Source organism: Dryobates pubescens, chromosome 11 (assembly GCF_014839835.1).
Source record: "Dryobates pubescens isolate bDryPub1 chromosome 11, bDryPub1.pri, whole genome shotgun sequence".
Lineage (NCBI taxonomy): Eukaryota > Metazoa > Chordata > Aves > Piciformes > Picidae > Dryobates > Dryobates pubescens.
In genome coordinates this window covers 6222740-6238814 of record NC_071622.1, presented here as the reverse complement: position 1 = coordinate 6238814, position 16075 = coordinate 6222740, and the positions used below count along the sequence as shown (strand labels likewise).

Sequence of the window (16075 nt, the reverse complement as noted above, 5' to 3'; positions counted from 1 at the left end):
CGTTCTTTAAGTATTCAATGCCCCCTAGAGAAGGTCTCCCCAAAGCCTTCTCTTCTCCAGGCTGAGCAAGCCCAACTCTCTCAACCTTTCTTCACAGGAGAGGTGTTCCAGTCATCTGATCATTTCTATGGCCCTCCTCTCAACCTGCTCCAACAGGTTCATATCTCAGTCTAAGCACCCTTCTCACTCTTACACCACCTTCCACTGCCTGAAGGCTGGGAGGGCTGGGAGATGCCAGAAAGTCCTTTGGATCATTAGCAGAACCATTCTCTTTGCTGTCATACGGGCAACAATTCTCTTTATTGCTCACAGGGGAGATATATACAGGGGAGAAGGTTTGTTCTGACATTAAAATGCATGGTGTAGGTCACAAAAAGGAGGGTGAAACGGGGAGAAAGAAGTGGGGTTTCCATTAGCAGCTTCTCAGAGGGTGGCTGGGGGTGCAGGGAAGTCCCAGGCATTCAGTAAGGACTCTTGCATTTCTGGAGCAGGTCAGCACCCCACTGGAAACAGGGACATCAACCTCACCAACCAGATGGGGTGACTGGCTGGATAGGAGAGGTGGCACCTCTAGACCTCTCCTGGGGGCCAATACCCACATGGATTCCAGCTCCTGAGGCAGAAGAGCACATTCCAGAGGTGGGAAGGGAAAAGATCAGGAGATGATGGTGCCATGGAGAGACTGGGGAGCTGCTGCACACAGCGGGTGCCAGTGCCCATTGCCACAGCAGGAAGTGAGAGGAGGAAGGAGGGCAGCCAGCCAGGGCCTCTGCTACATGGCCGTGGTGATCACCTTCTCCTCAGGCTCCAGGGTGTTCTCATAGGCATGCTGGTTCTCTTTGGACCTGCAAAAGAAGAGAGCAGCACAGCAGTGAGCTCACCTCCAGCAGAAGCAGCCTCCCCAGATTCGCCACTGGGGGCCTGACCTTGCTGGTGCTAGCCATGCATTGAGCAAAGCATGAGGTGGGGAGGGAGGGAGGGAAGGGTTCCCTTGCCAGGAGGAGAGCCAAGGGTGGGGTAGGAATTGCTCTGATTTCCAGTAAGGGCTGTTTTGGCATTCAGCGTCTGTGTGGTGACCTACAGCCACTTTTGGTGGTTTCCTCTGTTTAAAAGGTGTGATGTAGTGCAAGACAAATGTGGTGCGGCAGGCTGCAAGGTGGTGGGTGGGCCATGGGGCTCAGCTGCAGTAATGAGGAGATACTGCAGGGAGAAGGGGATGCTCCCTCACCGTCTTCTCCTTAGCCCCTGGAGGGGACAGAAGCCCCAAAGCCAGGTGCATGGGACATGTGAAACCCCTGAGTGGGAGAACTTTGTGTGTTTGAGCCATCCCCATGGGGATGGAATAGAGCCTGGGAGCCATAGGGAGGAGGTCTGAAGCAAGTCCTTCACCTGAAGTCAGCTGCAGAACTTAGGTATTTCCCTTCGTGGCCGTTGGACATGACAGCCTCCGGCTTCTCCTCAACACTCACCACTGTCTCAGCATTTTCCCTGGAGGAGAAGAGGAGAAGGGCTGAGGCAGATCAACAGAGGGGCTGTGTTGGGGAGCAGCTTGCAATGGTGATGGTAGAGAAGAAGGGACTGCTCCAATGCTACAGAGAGACAATAAGGGACCTGGATACGTGATCCTAGCCTTGGACACCCAGCCCAGCCCTCTTCCCAACCCAGGACATGGAAAGACACCCTCATGGAAAGTTTGCAGGGGCTATGTTTGGATACCAAGTGCCAACCCCTGTCTGCAGGTGGTACTGCCAATGCTAGGCTGGCAGCCAGCAAGACTCACTTGTTAATAGATGGCATTGTTTTGTCCCACTAACTGGTTTTTCCAGTCATCTCCTGAGTAATCTGTTGCAAAATAGTCCCTTATGGGTCCCAACAGACACCAAGCAAAGCACTGAGGCACTGCTGGTGCTTCAGCCCTGGCTCAGGAGGGGTGTGCACCTGCACGTCCACACCTGCAAAGCTGAGCTGCTTACTCTCAGATGGGAGACTGGATCACCCACAGAAGCAGCCATGAGGCAGGGACCAGGTGTTCAACCTCAACCTAAGTCTAAAGGATCAGCTCTGGAGCAAGCCTGCAGATCAAATGGTGCTAGGGGGGTTTAGCTGTGGAGTGTGTGCATATCCCTGCCTCCCCCAGTGCTCACCCAAGGGCAATTTCAGAGGTTTTTCCAAGGAGCAGACTGGCATAAACAGCCAATATCTTGAGCTGATAGCTGCTGTCACAGTGACAGCCCGAGGCTGGCAGTGTGCCAGGCTGCCGAGCCTCGCTGCCCACTCTTCTGAAGAGAGGCCAGCTTAATTAAAACAAGCCTCCATTCCTCCTCAAGCCCTTCTCAGCATCCTCTGCCTCTGGACTGGGAAGAGGCAGCCAGACACAGGCAGAGGTGGGAAACACTATGGAGCAGGAGGCAGCAATGGACTGGGGCTCCTCCAGTTTGAGGACAAAGCTTTCTCTTTGGGAGACAAAGACAGCAGGTACAAATTAGATGCCAATCTGCTGAGCATCAGGGTACACCCCAAGCCCCCACTTCCTCAGCCTGGAGAGGCCTCAAGGATGTGCAGAAACAAAGAGACTTCTTCACCTTTGGGTGCAAAGCCTAAAGTGCCTTTTCTGGGGCAAAGGAACCAGGAACCAGGCTACAGTGCACTTTAGATCTTCATCCCCAGCTGACTTTGGGCTCAGGTTCAAGATCAAGTTACTGAGGCTTAGTCAGGTAGCCTGGGTCAGCTGAGCAGGGGCAGCAGCCTGTGGCTTTGCTTGGTGGCAGTGGGCAAGAGGCAACTGGTCCCACAGAGCCTTTTCCTGACCAATAAGGCAACCTTTTTGCCTGTGCCATGGGCTTCAGGTGGAGAGTACTGCCACACCTTGGCTACCTCCCTCTTCTCCTTGCTCTTTCCAAAGCCTCCTGATGACCTGACTCAGTCTGCTTTGCCAATGAAGCTGTCTGGGGCTTGTTTTCCCACAAATATAAAGCACCTGGGAACTGCACCCCCAAATCCATAGGATACCAGGCTCAGGCCAGCCCCCTGAGGCATGTGCCCACGTGAACCAGCAGCAGTGCTGCAGCTCTCCCGTCCCCAGTGCAGGGCATCCTCATGACGGCATGGATGGTGCAAGCTCACACCTGGCAATAAGTAACAGGGAGCAAAGACTAGGACAGGGAGAAGAGGACAGGAAGATCAGGACAGGGAATCTTTGCTCTCCCTACCCATCTCCCGGCACAGGGATCACAGTGTTCCGAGCCCTGGCATAGGGACAGAGGCAGATGGAAGTGACCTGCGCAGAGGCAGCTAAACCCAACCCAAAGCAACCCCCAGGGCTCCCCCACTTACACTTTCTTCTTACACCAGAACCTGTTGACCACAAAAACAATGGCCACCAGGACTAGAAACACAACCACTGCAATGACACCCTGTGACCACGGCTGGAGTCTGCCCCGGGCTGCGGAAAGAAAAGAGGACAGATGTTAGAAACCCATCCTCAGGCTTTACCTGCCAAGCTTCTGCCATCCAGCTTCAGCAAGGCCCAGCCAAGAGCTTGGTCCTGCACAATCAGGCACAGGGTGGGTGATAGCAATGAAATAAAGTGCAAACAACAGCAGTTTTACTTCCATTTCCTTCGGGAGCACAGTGCCTTTCAGCTTTGAGGCCCTGTGTGTGCATACATACCTGCAGATGACTCCGGGATGGGGGGCAAAGGGCTGGGGGGGTCATAGAGGGAGGATGTTTGCCCAAAATGGCAGGGGAAAGAAGGCAGAGGTGTTTCAACAAACTGTTGATTTTCCATCCCCAGATGCCACAGACATTGTTCTCAGGTTATTTTCCAAGCACTGCTCAGTGAAACAAGGGTCCCGTGACAAGGAGAGCGTACAACTCGGTTGTCACCCTCCCAGCAAACAGTTGCTGGCATGGATTTCAGTAAAATGCACCATTCAACGAGTTTCCAGAGCAGCAAACTGATTTATGACGGGAAATTGAAGGCTAAAGCGCTCAGAGCAACAGCCCTCAGCGCAAAGGCCAGGCAGGACTGGCAGGGGGCCAGGCAGTGAGGGGAGCAGTGGCGGGTGGCTTGGAGCTGGCCACAGCATCCCCAGCCCCCACCCCCCTCCAGGGTGGGACAGACTCACAGGTTCATTTTTCTCTAGGCAGACCTAAGCAGTGGTCCAGGCCACAGGTGGGAAGGCTGTGAGATGTATCCTGGACTCAAAAGGAACTCAAGGAACCCTTTCTAGGACAGCTGCTCCTCGTCTCCCACCAGCTTTGGGGCAACAGAGCTTCAGATGTAGTCAAATCCATCCGCAAGTGTTGTCACACCGACACAAAAGGAGACCTTATCCACACAGACATATCCATTTGGGATTTAATTACTGTTTATTCAAGCACAGCTTTTTCTCTTTCTGCTGATGGAAACACCAGCCCTTGCACATAGATGAGGCCCCCGTGTGTGGGCAGATGGTCTGGATGGAGGATGCTCTCTACCAGCCTCAGCACCAGCCTTGCACCACTCAGACTCAGCCCCTGGCACCAACACCCCATGAATCCAAGCTGACCAGGATGGTACTTTGGTCTGATTTGGGAGCCTCATGTACTTCATCTGGCTCACAACACAGCTCTCTGCTATCAAGAGGAAATAATCTTCACTAGCAGCAATGAAGGTGGGCTTTGTGCTCCTCATCCACAACCACGCTGGCTCCACTGCTGACAGCCCTCACCTCCTTACTCTGGTTTTAGGGTAGGGAAATTGTCCTTTGGTAAGACCTACAAGCTCCTTGAAGCCTTACTGCAAGGGGCTTTTCTTTTTAAGGCAAAACAAAACTCTTTTTCCCTCCTGCAAGTGAAGTCAGCCAGGCCAACTGACTGCCTTTGCCAGTCTGGAAGGCGGTGGCACTCCTGGGTGAGCAGCTGGGAGACCAGCCCTGAACAATGGCCTTCAGCTCCCCTCCTCCCCCCCCCCAACCTCCCTGCAGAGACACTTTCCATGTTCACTGCAAGGTCCTGTGGCCAAAAACTCAAGAAGGAGGAATTCAGGTGGAAATTCCCTCTTGTATCAGTGTGTTTCAGCTGAGATCCCATCCCATCAGCAGACTACTTGGGTGGGGGAAGTGGGTACTGAGGGTGTGTTGGCAGTGAGGAAGAGCAGAGCTTCATCCCCTCTTACCCATGATGCCCACCACTCCCATGGGTGCAGCACTTACTGCCTCCAGGCTGAGCTTTGGCTGCTTTGCTTCCTCACTCTGCCCTGGGCTATTATCTCAGCCACAATTACTTAGTAGTTGTGGTTTATTTTTTCTGCAGAGGCCAGGGTTTCCAGCCTAAGCCTAGGAGGGGATGGTCAGATCCAGCCTTCAGTGAGGTTTCTGCTGGGGTTAAGGGAGTTCAAGGTCAACCGGGGAATGAAGTCAGCAGTGACTGAAATGGCCAAATTTGCATCTTGTGACCTTCAAGCAAAGGAGGTGAGAAGATAAGTGGAAGGAAACCTCCTCCAAGCAGCCATGCTCAGGAGGTACTGCATGTTTTCAGAAGAGACACCTCACACAGAAGTTTTCACCAGCTTTCAGAGCATCCAAAGACAAAAGCAAACCACACCAGACTAAGATCAAGCAGATCAGGCTTTGAAAGACCACATAAAACCTAGCTGCAAGGGAAGATGAGGAGGGCAGGGAGAATGACAGCTGCCTCCACATTGGGCTGAAATGCCCCTGTGGGTGGGCACAGGGGACTTACATGGGCATAAGAGAGGAGGAATGGGAACCAGGTGAAGACAAGACCTTGACAGCATCTTCTCATGGAGTGAGTATGCAGATGGCAGCCATGGGGGTCACCACCTGGCTGGAGCCCCACTGGAGCATGCCTTGCTGCCCAGCTAGGATGGATGGCCAAAAAATATGAGTGTCACCCGAGGAAGTGGGGCTGTGTTCCTGGAAAAATGCTCTGCCAGGGATGTCCCTCCTGGAAGAGCCTGGCCCTTGGGTTCTACCATGTCCTTTCCATTTTGCCCCATAGCAATGATGAGTTGTTACCTCCCATATTCAAGGCCTGGTTTGAAGTCACCAACCTACGTTTCGATATATCTTCCCTGAATGCTTGGAAAGCACTGGCTGGCTCCTGTCTTTTCTCCTCTCTGAGGAAGCTGTGCCAGGCTCTGAATCCTCATTAGAGGCTTTTTTTTTCTTTCTTTCTTTTTTTTTCCCCTCCCAAGGCAACAGCAAAACTTTCAATCCTGCTGACAGTAGAGACCCCAGACTGTTAAATCCTCATCAAGTTGGTAAACAAATACAGGAAGAGCGGTCAGGGCTGGGGCATCAGGAGGAGAAAAGGGGAGGGAATTTTCCAGGACTTTGGCAGCATCAGATGAGTTTTAATTACTCCTCCTTATTTCTAGCATTAGACAAAGTCCTTCCACGAAATTTCCTAAAAATAACGCCCTAGCCATAGGAAGTTTCTCTCTTAAGTCTTCAGGAAGGGGACAGGAGGGCAATCTGCAGGGGGGAAAAAAATATTTGCTCTCTCACCTCAGCAGTGATCAAAATTACAGATTAACAGGAAAACCTGGGAGCTTCAGGGAACAACCCAACACAACACTCACAGAGGGATGAGAAAGGGAGGACAGAAAGAAAAGGAAAGGGGGGGTACAGAAAGAAAAGGAAGGGGGGGGGACAGAAAGAAAAGGAAAGGGGGAGGACAGAAAGAAAAGGAAAGGGGGGGACAGAAAGAAAAGGAAAGGGGGAGGACAGAAAGAAAAGGAAAGGGGGAGGACAGAAAGAAAAGGAAAGGGGGAGGACAGAAAGAAAAGGAAAGGGGGGAGGACAGAAAGAAAAGGAAAGGGGGAGGACAGAAAGAAAAGGAAAGGGGGGGGACAGAAAGAAAAGGAAAGGGGGGGGACAGAAAGAAAAGAAGGTTAAAAATAAAACCAAACCCAAACGTTTAAGAAGACAGATTGCTCATCTCAGTGCACAGCCCTGCCAGAGAAGAATCACAACTGCTTTATCTCCATGCGAGCAGGTAAGATACCCTCGGACAGCAGTTGCAGTCTTCAGCAACACAGGTAGAAGGTCTCCAAGACCTCCCAGCTCACTGGACACCCACCCATCCCTATCTCCCACTGATGTGAAGCTGGGACTGGAGCTTAGGCAGGAGCTGGGATGGTTTTTTTCCCCTTCCCAAAAGGCTCTTTCACAGTTGTCCCTCGTTTCCCAAGCCACCCCGCTGAGCAGATCCTGCGCGCCTGGGTCTCAGCACACCTTCCTGCCTTCCCCCCCGCCTCACTTTCCCTGGGAAGCCACTTACCTTCCTGGCAGCAGGCAGGCTCCGGCAGCAGGAGCAGTCCCAGGAGGAGGAAGAGGAGGCAGTGGGCAGGCATGGCGGCAGGCAGGGCCGCAGGTTCTCGGGGTGCGGAGGAGCAGCGGAGCGGGGCTCCTCCTGGCAGGACGCTGCGCCTGGGCACGCCGCCCTCCCGCAGGAATGAGCGCTTGGTCAATTATCAAACGCATTAACGAGGGAGGCAGATGCTCACACCTGGTTATTCAAATCCTGCTGCGGGAAGGGGTGGAAGAAGGCGCCTCTTGCTTTTTTTTTCCCCTCCTGCAGAGGCTGGCTGGGAATTTGGGGCACGGTGACTTGAACGTGACAGTCCCCTTAGGGTGTGACAGCCGCAGGACATTTGCATAGGCCCAGGATGAAGAGATGACGCCCAGCTGGGTAAATCTCTTTCCGTGGTTGGGGAATGTGGCTGAACAGGACCTAGGTGTCCCTCGGATTCCCCCTCCCCAGCAGAGGAGCCAGGGAGTTCGATGATCAGGGCAATCCCAAGCGCTGATACAGGTTGGGCAGCAATTGGCTTGAGAGCAGCCCTGAAGAAAAGGACCTGGGGGTGCTCGTGGATGAGAAGCTCAACATGACCACCAGTGTGCACTTACAGCCCAGAAAGCCAATCACGTCCTGGGCTGCATCAAGAGAAGCAGAGCCAGCAGATCGAGGGAGATGATTCTCACCCTCTGCTCCCCTCTGGTGAGACCACACCTGGAGTACTGTGTCCAGTTCTGGAGCCTCTATTACAGGAAGGATCTGGAGGTGCTGGAAGGTGTCCAGAGAAGGACCATGAGGATGAGCAGAGGACTGGAGCACCTCTGCTATGGAGACTGAGGGAGTTGAGGTTTTTCAGTCTGGAGAAGAGAAGGCTCCCAGAAGACCTAATTGTGGCCTTGCAGTATCTAAAGGGGGTTACAAGAAAGCTGGGGAGGGGCTTTTTAGCATGCCAGGGAGTGATAGGACTAGGGGGAATGGAAAAAAAACTAGAAATGAGTGGATTCAGATTGGACGTTAGGAAGAAGTTCTTCCCCATGAGGGTGGTGAGACCTGCCCATAATAAGGTCCTTATAAAAGCAATCTAATTCTGTTATGGAGTAAAATTAGTGTAGTTGATTAGATGGTGCTGGGTGATAGGTTGGACTTGATGATCTCAAATGTCTTTTCCAACCTGGGTAATTCTGTATAGTGTATTCTGCCAAATTAATAACTTGTGAAGAAATAAAAATGAGAGTGGACTTTGGGTTCCTGGTGGCTTGCTTCCACATTGTCTATTCAGGAAGGCATGCAGAACTTGAGGTCTTTGCAAAAGCCTAGCAAAAAAACCCCACACCATAAACCAAACCCTAACTGTTTAAAGCAGGGGACTTTATCAGCATATCAGAAGTCCTAGAGAAGCTGGCCCTGCTGCTACCCTTGGAAATTCAAGGTCCCTTGGAAATTCAAGGTTTGAGATAACTCTCTGCTATCGCTATCCATCCCCAAGTCATGCCTCGGGCTGCAGCAGGTTGCTCACAGGATTCCTTCTGGTCCATGCATACTCCAGCTTGTCTTCTCACCCCAGGGCCCTCTGCCCAGCCCAGATCCCACCCCTGGGCTGATTTGAGAAGAACAGCGACATCTCAAGGATCCACCTGAATTCTACAGGGTGTGTTGGGGGCACAGAACATGACAAACCAGACCAAGACCAAGACAAACCAAACTAAGACCAAGGCAGGGTTACTATACCTCCCAGACAGGGATCTTGGCGGTCAGCTCCCTCCCAAGGAGCAAATAACACTTTACCATGACACATTCCCACATTTATTAGAAAATGTAAGGAAATCTAGTTGTTCAACTGTTCTGGCCTTGCTGGTGAGGCCAGAGAATTGCTCCCTTGCTTATCTCAAGCCTTCCCTGTGCATCATCTTTAGCCCACAACAGCTATTAGGAAGGTATGTGCTCTTGCAGCCTAAAGCCTCTGTGGCACCTGCTCCATTGCATGTCACTGGGCCCAGCCTAGGGGGGATGGGAAATACCATCTCACTGTAATGGCAGCAGTCTTGTTGCAGGGACAAAGTCTGACATTGCAGCAAATAATTTGCCATCCAGCTTCTCCTTTTGCCAATCTGGACATGGCTTGGGTGCTGCAGAGATGAGAAGCTAGGTAGTCCCGCTGCAGCACAATGGCAAGCTTGCTTTCTCTCTCATCTTAGAATCATAGAATCATAGAATCAGTCAGGGTTGGAAGGGACCACAAGGAGCATCTAGTTCCAACCCCCCTGCCGTGGGCAGGGACACCTCACACTAGGTCAGGCTGGCCAGAGCCTCGTCCAGCCTGGGCTTAAACACCTCCAGGGACGGGGCCCCAACCACCTCCCTGGACAACCCATTCCAGGGCTTCACCACTCTCATGGTGAAGAACTTCTTCCTCATGTCCAGTCTGAATCTCCCCACCTCCAGCTTCATTCCATTCCCCCTAGTCCTATCACTACCTGATATTCTAAGAAGTCCCTCCCCAGCTTTCTTGTAGGCCCCCTTCAGATACTGGAAGGCCACAATTAGGTCACCTCGGAGCCTTCTTTTCTCCAGACTGAACAGCCCCAACTGCTTCAGTCTGTCCTCATAGGAGAGGTGCTCCAGCCCTCTTAGCCTTCAGCATCACCCATGGTGAGCTGAAGGCCTAAAGGTCCATTTTATGGGTGAGGGAAACTGAGGCACAGAAGGGGCAAATCACCTTGGCAGCATTTAGTTAAACCCAGACCTGGCTCAGGTCTCTTCCAGTGACTCGTGTGAGCAGTTGCCCGTACAAAGAGGTCACACAAAGCAGGCCTTGACAGTTCAAGGTTTATGCTGATAGCCTCCAAAAATCAGCTTTTTTTTGTTGTTGTTTTGCCCTTCCAAGAAATATGTAGGTTTTAACCAACATTATTGCTTGCTCAAAGCAACATTCCTGAGCCTACAATGTGTTCCTGGGCGATAGGGCTCAAAACACAGATGCCAGTTCCTCTTTGAAAAACGTTGTGGGACTCTGTGTTTTGATGGAGGTTGTTTTTCTTTCTCCACTTCCTTCCTTCCTTCCTCCCTCCCTCCCTTCTTCCATCCTTCATCCTTTCCATCTACTTCTGCTCTCTCAGAAAGAGCCATAAAAATAAAGACAACATATGAGAGCGAGGCTGATCACTCCCTAAAGAAGAGATTGTATTTTTCCCTGGGGATGGGGGGGAAAGTTAATTATGAGCTTGTTCCATTTCAACAGCTGCTCTAAAAAGAAAAGAATGGGGAAAAAAAAATATATGAAACCCACAACCCAAAATTTTAATTGCTTGTTTCTTTTTGACATTTGCCATTGGAGACTTGATGGGGTCCTTGGTTGCATGGTTTAGTTGATTAGATGGTGTTGGATGATGGGGTGGATGCGATGATCTTGAAGGTCTCTTCCAACCTGGTTCTATTCTATTCTATTCTATTCTATTCTATTCTATTCTACTCTATTCTACTCTATATGTCACATATTCCTTGCTTGTCCCAGAATTCTCTCATTTCCTAGGGACACTGGCTTTCAAATCCTGCCTGGGATGGATGCTTCCAAGGGAGAGCCAGGAGCTACCACCTCAGTGAAAAGAGCATTTTCTTGGCCCAGTGTGCCAGTGTGGATAAACAGCAGCAGAAGCAGCTTTTTGTCCATCATAGCTCTGTGCTCTCACTTTCACTCTTTGAATATGCCTTTAAACAGAATCACAGAATCACCAAGGTTGGAAGAGACCTCAAAGATCATCAAGTCCAAGATATTTTCTTACTTATGTGCTGTTGAAAACCCCTGTGGCAATGATGTGGCAGTGGGGCGCTGTCCCACACTGGCCCCATCCTCCCTGCTTCAGCCTGGGGTTCAGCTGGGCCATTTGCTCCCCTCCTGCACACACACAGAGCCAAGAAAAGAAAAGCTCAAACAACTCTGAGCATTTTATTAGGGTATTCCTGAGTCCCCTAGGGCTGATGCTGATTGCAAGCATTGAATAAGGGGCAAGGAGAAGGTGGCGGCGTGGTGGTGACCATGATCCCTCCTGGACCTCCGTTTGGAGAGGATATGGGGTTTCCCCTTCTCCTCCCAGATAGTCTGAGACAGCCAGGACCACTTCTGGCCAGACACTCGCTTGGAGCTGCTACCCAGCAGTCATTTGAGATGGGGCCCAGGCATGGCACCAGTATCTGGCACCAGATATGCCCCCTGAGATCTTCTCTGTAGCATCACAGTGGCCCATGTGTATTTCATGGGACCCTCTGGATGACACTTCTTACCTCAGATGGTTTTTGGCATGCACCTCTGGGCAGCATTCACACCAGCCACCAGCTATGCTGATGCTTCACATACATCAGGGCAGCAGTGGGCTCTCTCCTCTACCCAACCGCCTGTCTGCACACAGCTGCCAGGATTTGTCCTCTTTAAGCTCCCTGCTCCTCTGTCCCTGGAATCAATAGCTGCCAGGGGTCTGACAGTGTGTTCATATCAGCCTCAGGCCCTGCAACCTTGGAAAACTAGGCTGAGAAAACACTTCATCTGTTCCACCTTGTCATGGATTGGGAGGCATCAAACTACAAACCCCTGGAATAAAAAGAACATCCACCTGCCTCTGGCCTGCCTGACTGCTGGGGGATGAGCCTGCCTCCGTGATTGCTCCTTGGCTTTCCCGCCTGCTCAGCCGACACGTTGGCTCACCCCCTAACCATTGCTGAGGCAGGGGTACGTGCCACCGCATTGCTGGGGTGGCAGATAGCTGGGATCCCAATACATGATGCTGAGACAGGGAGAAGGGAGCTGACTTTGCTCTGGATATTCTCTCCTGCCCAGCAATATCGAATGGAATGAATAATTCACTATCCGATCATCTCTAATCTTCGTCTCATAAAATCAGCAGCAAGCTGGGAGGGTTTTTGAAGCCTCCAGCTGCATTCACTGATAAGACATGAGGCAAGAAAGATTGGAAGCCCATTAAAATGATAATCTCGGGCTTCGGCGTAACTTGGTGGAAGGGTTTTCTCCTGTCCTTTCATTAAGGATGGATTTCATGATCTTCCTTAAAATAACAACAAGCCTTCTCATGAGGAATCTCCCACCTGAAAAGCTGATTGCATCTTCATTAGGAAGCTGAAGGCCAAGGAGCCAGTAAAAAATAGTTGGAACACAGGTTAGCATAAGGGCTAAGGCCCTGTGAATGGCAGCTGCCTCCATGGGGTGGGAGGAAATGGGGGGGATTAGAAGTGGTTTTTGAACACACAGTGAAGCTTTAGGCACGAGGGCTCTGCCTGGGAGAGTCAAGCACCAGCACAGTGCCAGGTTGGTAGCCACAAGCCTTATCATGACCCTGGCTATAGAGCAAAGCCCCATCCTCCTCATCCTGCAGCTACTCAGTATGAAGAGAATGGAATGGAATGGAATGGAATGGAATGGAATGGAATGGAATGGAATAGAATAGAATAGAGTAGAATGGAATGGAATGGAATGGAATGGAATGGAATGGAATGGAATGGAATGGAATGGAATGGAATGGAATGGAATAGAATGGAATAGAATAGAGTAGAATAGAATGGAATGGAATGGAATGGAATGGAATGGAATGGAATGGAATAGAATAGAATAGAATAGAATAGAATAGAATAGAATAGAATAGAATAGAATAGAATAGAATTAACCAGGTTAGAAAAGACCTTTGAGATCATCAAGTCCAACCTATCACCCAACACCATCTAACCAACTAAACCATGGCACCAAGCATCCCATCCAATCTCTTCCTAAACACCTCCAGTGATGGTGACTCCACCACCTCCCTGGGCAGCACATTCCAATGGCCAATCACTCTTTCTATGAAGAACTTCTTCCTAACATCCAACCTAAACCTCCCCTGGTGCAGCTTGAGACTGTGTCCTCTTGTTCTGGTGCTGGTTGCTGGGAGAAGCAGCATGTCTCATTTCAGTCTGGATTGGTACAGCACCCTCCTCTCTGGCCCCAAATTCAGTGAGTCTGATGCTTGCCTGGGAGAAGAAGGGAGAGGGAAAAAAACCCAACTCATCACACATTTCCATCTGAATATCAACCAAGATGGCCAGGAGGAAGAGCAGGAACGAGCTGTCTGGCTTCAGAGGGGTGGATAGTTTCAGGAAATAATTATCCCAGATACCCAAATAGGGGAAAATTAAGAGTGTAAACTCTAATCAGATGTTAAGTTGCTTTTTCTTCTGCTAATTGAAATAATGTTTTCTCTGCTACCCACCACTCTACCCCTTTCAGATGCTAATCCCTATCAAACACTGACTCACAATTACAAATTCACAGGCATCTTTCCCAGGAGCAGAAATTGCTTTGCCCTGTAACCTCTAAGATGAGGTCTTAATAGGAATTCACGAGCAGTCGCTGGTAAAGCTTCATTAGCTGGAGAGAATAGACAAGGGCAAGTTGCAGTGCTCCCTAACCACTCTAGGGAAAAATTAATTTAAATTACTTTGTAAAGTAACAAGGCCAGATAATGTGTTTCCTCCTCGGATTATTGTTTTCCAACACCCTAATGCGTTCGTAGATTAGGGTTGCCTTGCCTGTCTTGGTGGTGGTCCATGCTAAGATGTGGTTGATGGGGAGCAGCAGCTTTTAGAAGGAGAGGGTTAGAGGGTAGGAGAGCTCTGCAGAGGGACCTTGCCAGGCTGGACAGATGGGCAGAGTCCAAGGGCATGAGATTGAACACATCTAAGTAGTTGGGTTCTACACACTGGCCACGACAACCCCGTGCAGAGCTACAGGCTGGGGTCAGAGTGGCTGGAGAGCAGCCAGGGGAAAATGGTTGATAGTAGGCTGAACATGAGCCCACACTGTGCCCAGGTGGCCAAGAAGGCCAATGGCATCCTGGCCTGGATCAGGAATAGTGTGGCCAGTAGGAGCAGGGAAGTCATTGTGCCCCTGTACTCAGCACTGCTCAGGCCACACCTTGAGTCCTGTGTCCAGTTCTGAGCCCCTCAGTTTAGGGAAGATGTTGAGTTGCTGGAAGGTGTCCAGAGAAGGGCAACAAAGCTGGGGAGGGGTTTGGAGCACAGCCCTGTGAGGAGAGGCTGAGGGAGCTGGGGTTGCTTAGCCTGCAGAAGAGGAGGCTCAGAGGAGATCTTATTGCTGTCTACAACTCCCTGAAGGGAGGTTGTAGCCAGGTGGGGGTTGGTCTCTTCTCCCATGCACCCAGCAGCAGAACAAGAGGACACAATCTCAAGCTGCACCAAGGGAAGGTTTAGGCTGGAAGTTAGGAAGAAATTCTCCACAGAAAGAGACTGGCAATTGGAATGTGCTGCCCAGGGAGGTGGTGGGAGTCACCATCACTGGAAGTGTTTAATAAGAGCATCTAATCAACTAAACCGTGGCACCAAGTGCCTCATCCAGTCTGTTTTAAAACACTTCCAGGGATGGTGACTCCACCACCTCCCTGGGCAGCACATTCCAATGGCCAATCTCTTTCTGGGAAGAACTTCTTCCTAACATCCAGCCTAAACTAGCAATCATCCCTCAGCAAATGCACCATTCTCAACCAACTAAAACTTTAAATGCACTAAAATATGCTGTAAGCCAAACCTGCACCCCCAGGATGGGGGGGACTGTGATTTCACACCTCTCCTCCAGCCCTGGCTGAGCCTTCCCAAAAAGAGCTATTATTCTCTTACCCTGTCACCAGTCTAGATATTCTTCATGTTGGGCTTGCAATTTGGTGTGGCCTTATGGAGCCTGCAGCCAGACAAGTGAGATAGATAGATAAGGGCTTGGCAGAGGGGCTCCCAGCACTCTGGGCTTGCCAGCCGGGCTTCAGTGGGTGCTGGCAGCACCGGGTGTCATTAACCTGGGAGCTGTCACACAGAATGGGCCGATCTGGCTAAATCCTCAGGGGCTGAGGGCATCATTCATGGGGAGAGACAAAGAGTTCAAAGGGCCTTTAGGCAACAAACAGTGCTGATCATTTCAGCTGATTAAATAGGTTCCCAACAGATCCAGGGGTCCTAGGAGACCAAACTGAAGCTAGGAAGATTTATGGGGAGCTACCTGAATTGGAGAGGGAATATATTGATTTCATTCCTGGCTTCTGAAGGGCATTCGGGGGGGGGGGGGGGTTGGTTTGGGGTTTTTTTTAAGAGCAAAGATAAGGCTGAAGAGAGATGCATCAAAACAGAGGGGTAGATGGGTAAGTAGTGGGATGGATGGACAGAAACCAAACTCATCTCATTATTTTCTTGTCTCCACTTACTTCAGCGAAGATAAAAAACCCCATGGCACCCAGACCTACCATCTGCCATCCTCCCACCCAAAGCTGCAACCTTTCAAAATGGGATTGTAGCTCCCAAGGAGAAAGTTGTATGTCAGCCCTGCTCCTTCAATCACTTGAAATTCTCTCACCTTCAGCAGCAGCTCGTTGCCCTCCAATCCCTGACAAAGTCTGGGCCACCTTTGCTGGTGACAAGCTCTTCGTTTCAACAGCTCCAAGCATGATTAAGTGCACCCTTGAGTCCTCGGCTTTTCTGTCTCACAGCAGGCAGGACCTCGCCTCCTGGAAAGCAGGAAAGCACATCCCATGAGGGCACCCCTGCATGACCCTCTGGGTCCCCAAAGGGTAGAGAAAAGCCTGGTTTCCATAGCATACCCCTGCTCAGCACTACCTCAGGAAGGTGCTTTCCTTTCTACAGCCCCCACAGCCTTACTGGGGCAAAGGGCAGGCCCAGGGCAGAGTGAGGAGCATTTCCAATACAGGAGATTAGCCTGAGCATCCTTGAA

General features: G+C 50.9%; 1 protein-coding gene across 1 annotated transcript; it reads right to left on the bottom strand.

Moving 5' to 3' along the window:
* Nucleotides 1–318: 318 nt before the first annotated feature.
* Nucleotides 319–7634, bottom strand: PDZK1IP1 (PDZK1 interacting protein 1). The gene is made up of 4 exons (XM_009909010.2): nt 7288–7634; nt 3334–3442; nt 1390–1488; nt 319–845 (listed from the first exon to the last, which is right to left on the bottom strand). The coding sequence occupies exons 1-4, from the start codon at nt 7358–7360 to the stop codon at nt 773–775; spliced, it is 354 nt and encodes a 117-aa protein (XP_009907312.2). The 5' UTR covers nt 7361–7634; the 3' UTR covers nt 319–772.
* Nucleotides 7635–16075: the final 8441 nt, after the last annotated feature.

What these genes read in the sequence shown, in the direction of transcription:
- PDZK1IP1 (XM_009909010.2), bottom strand. Translation starts at nt 7,360, where the DNA reads ATGCCTGCCCACTGCCTCCTCTTCCTCCTCCTGGGACTGCTCCTGCTG. An exon ending in GCCTGCCTGCTGCCAGGAAG is followed by an intron (nt 3,443 to 7,287) that starts GTAAGTGGCTTC and finishes TTCTTTCCGCAG; the next exon opens with CCCGGGGCAGACTCCAGCCG. An exon ending in AGTTCTGCAGCTGACTTCAG is followed by an intron (nt 846 to 1,389) that starts GTGAAGGACTTG and finishes CTTCTTTTGCAG; the next exon opens with GTCCAAAGAGAACCAGCATG.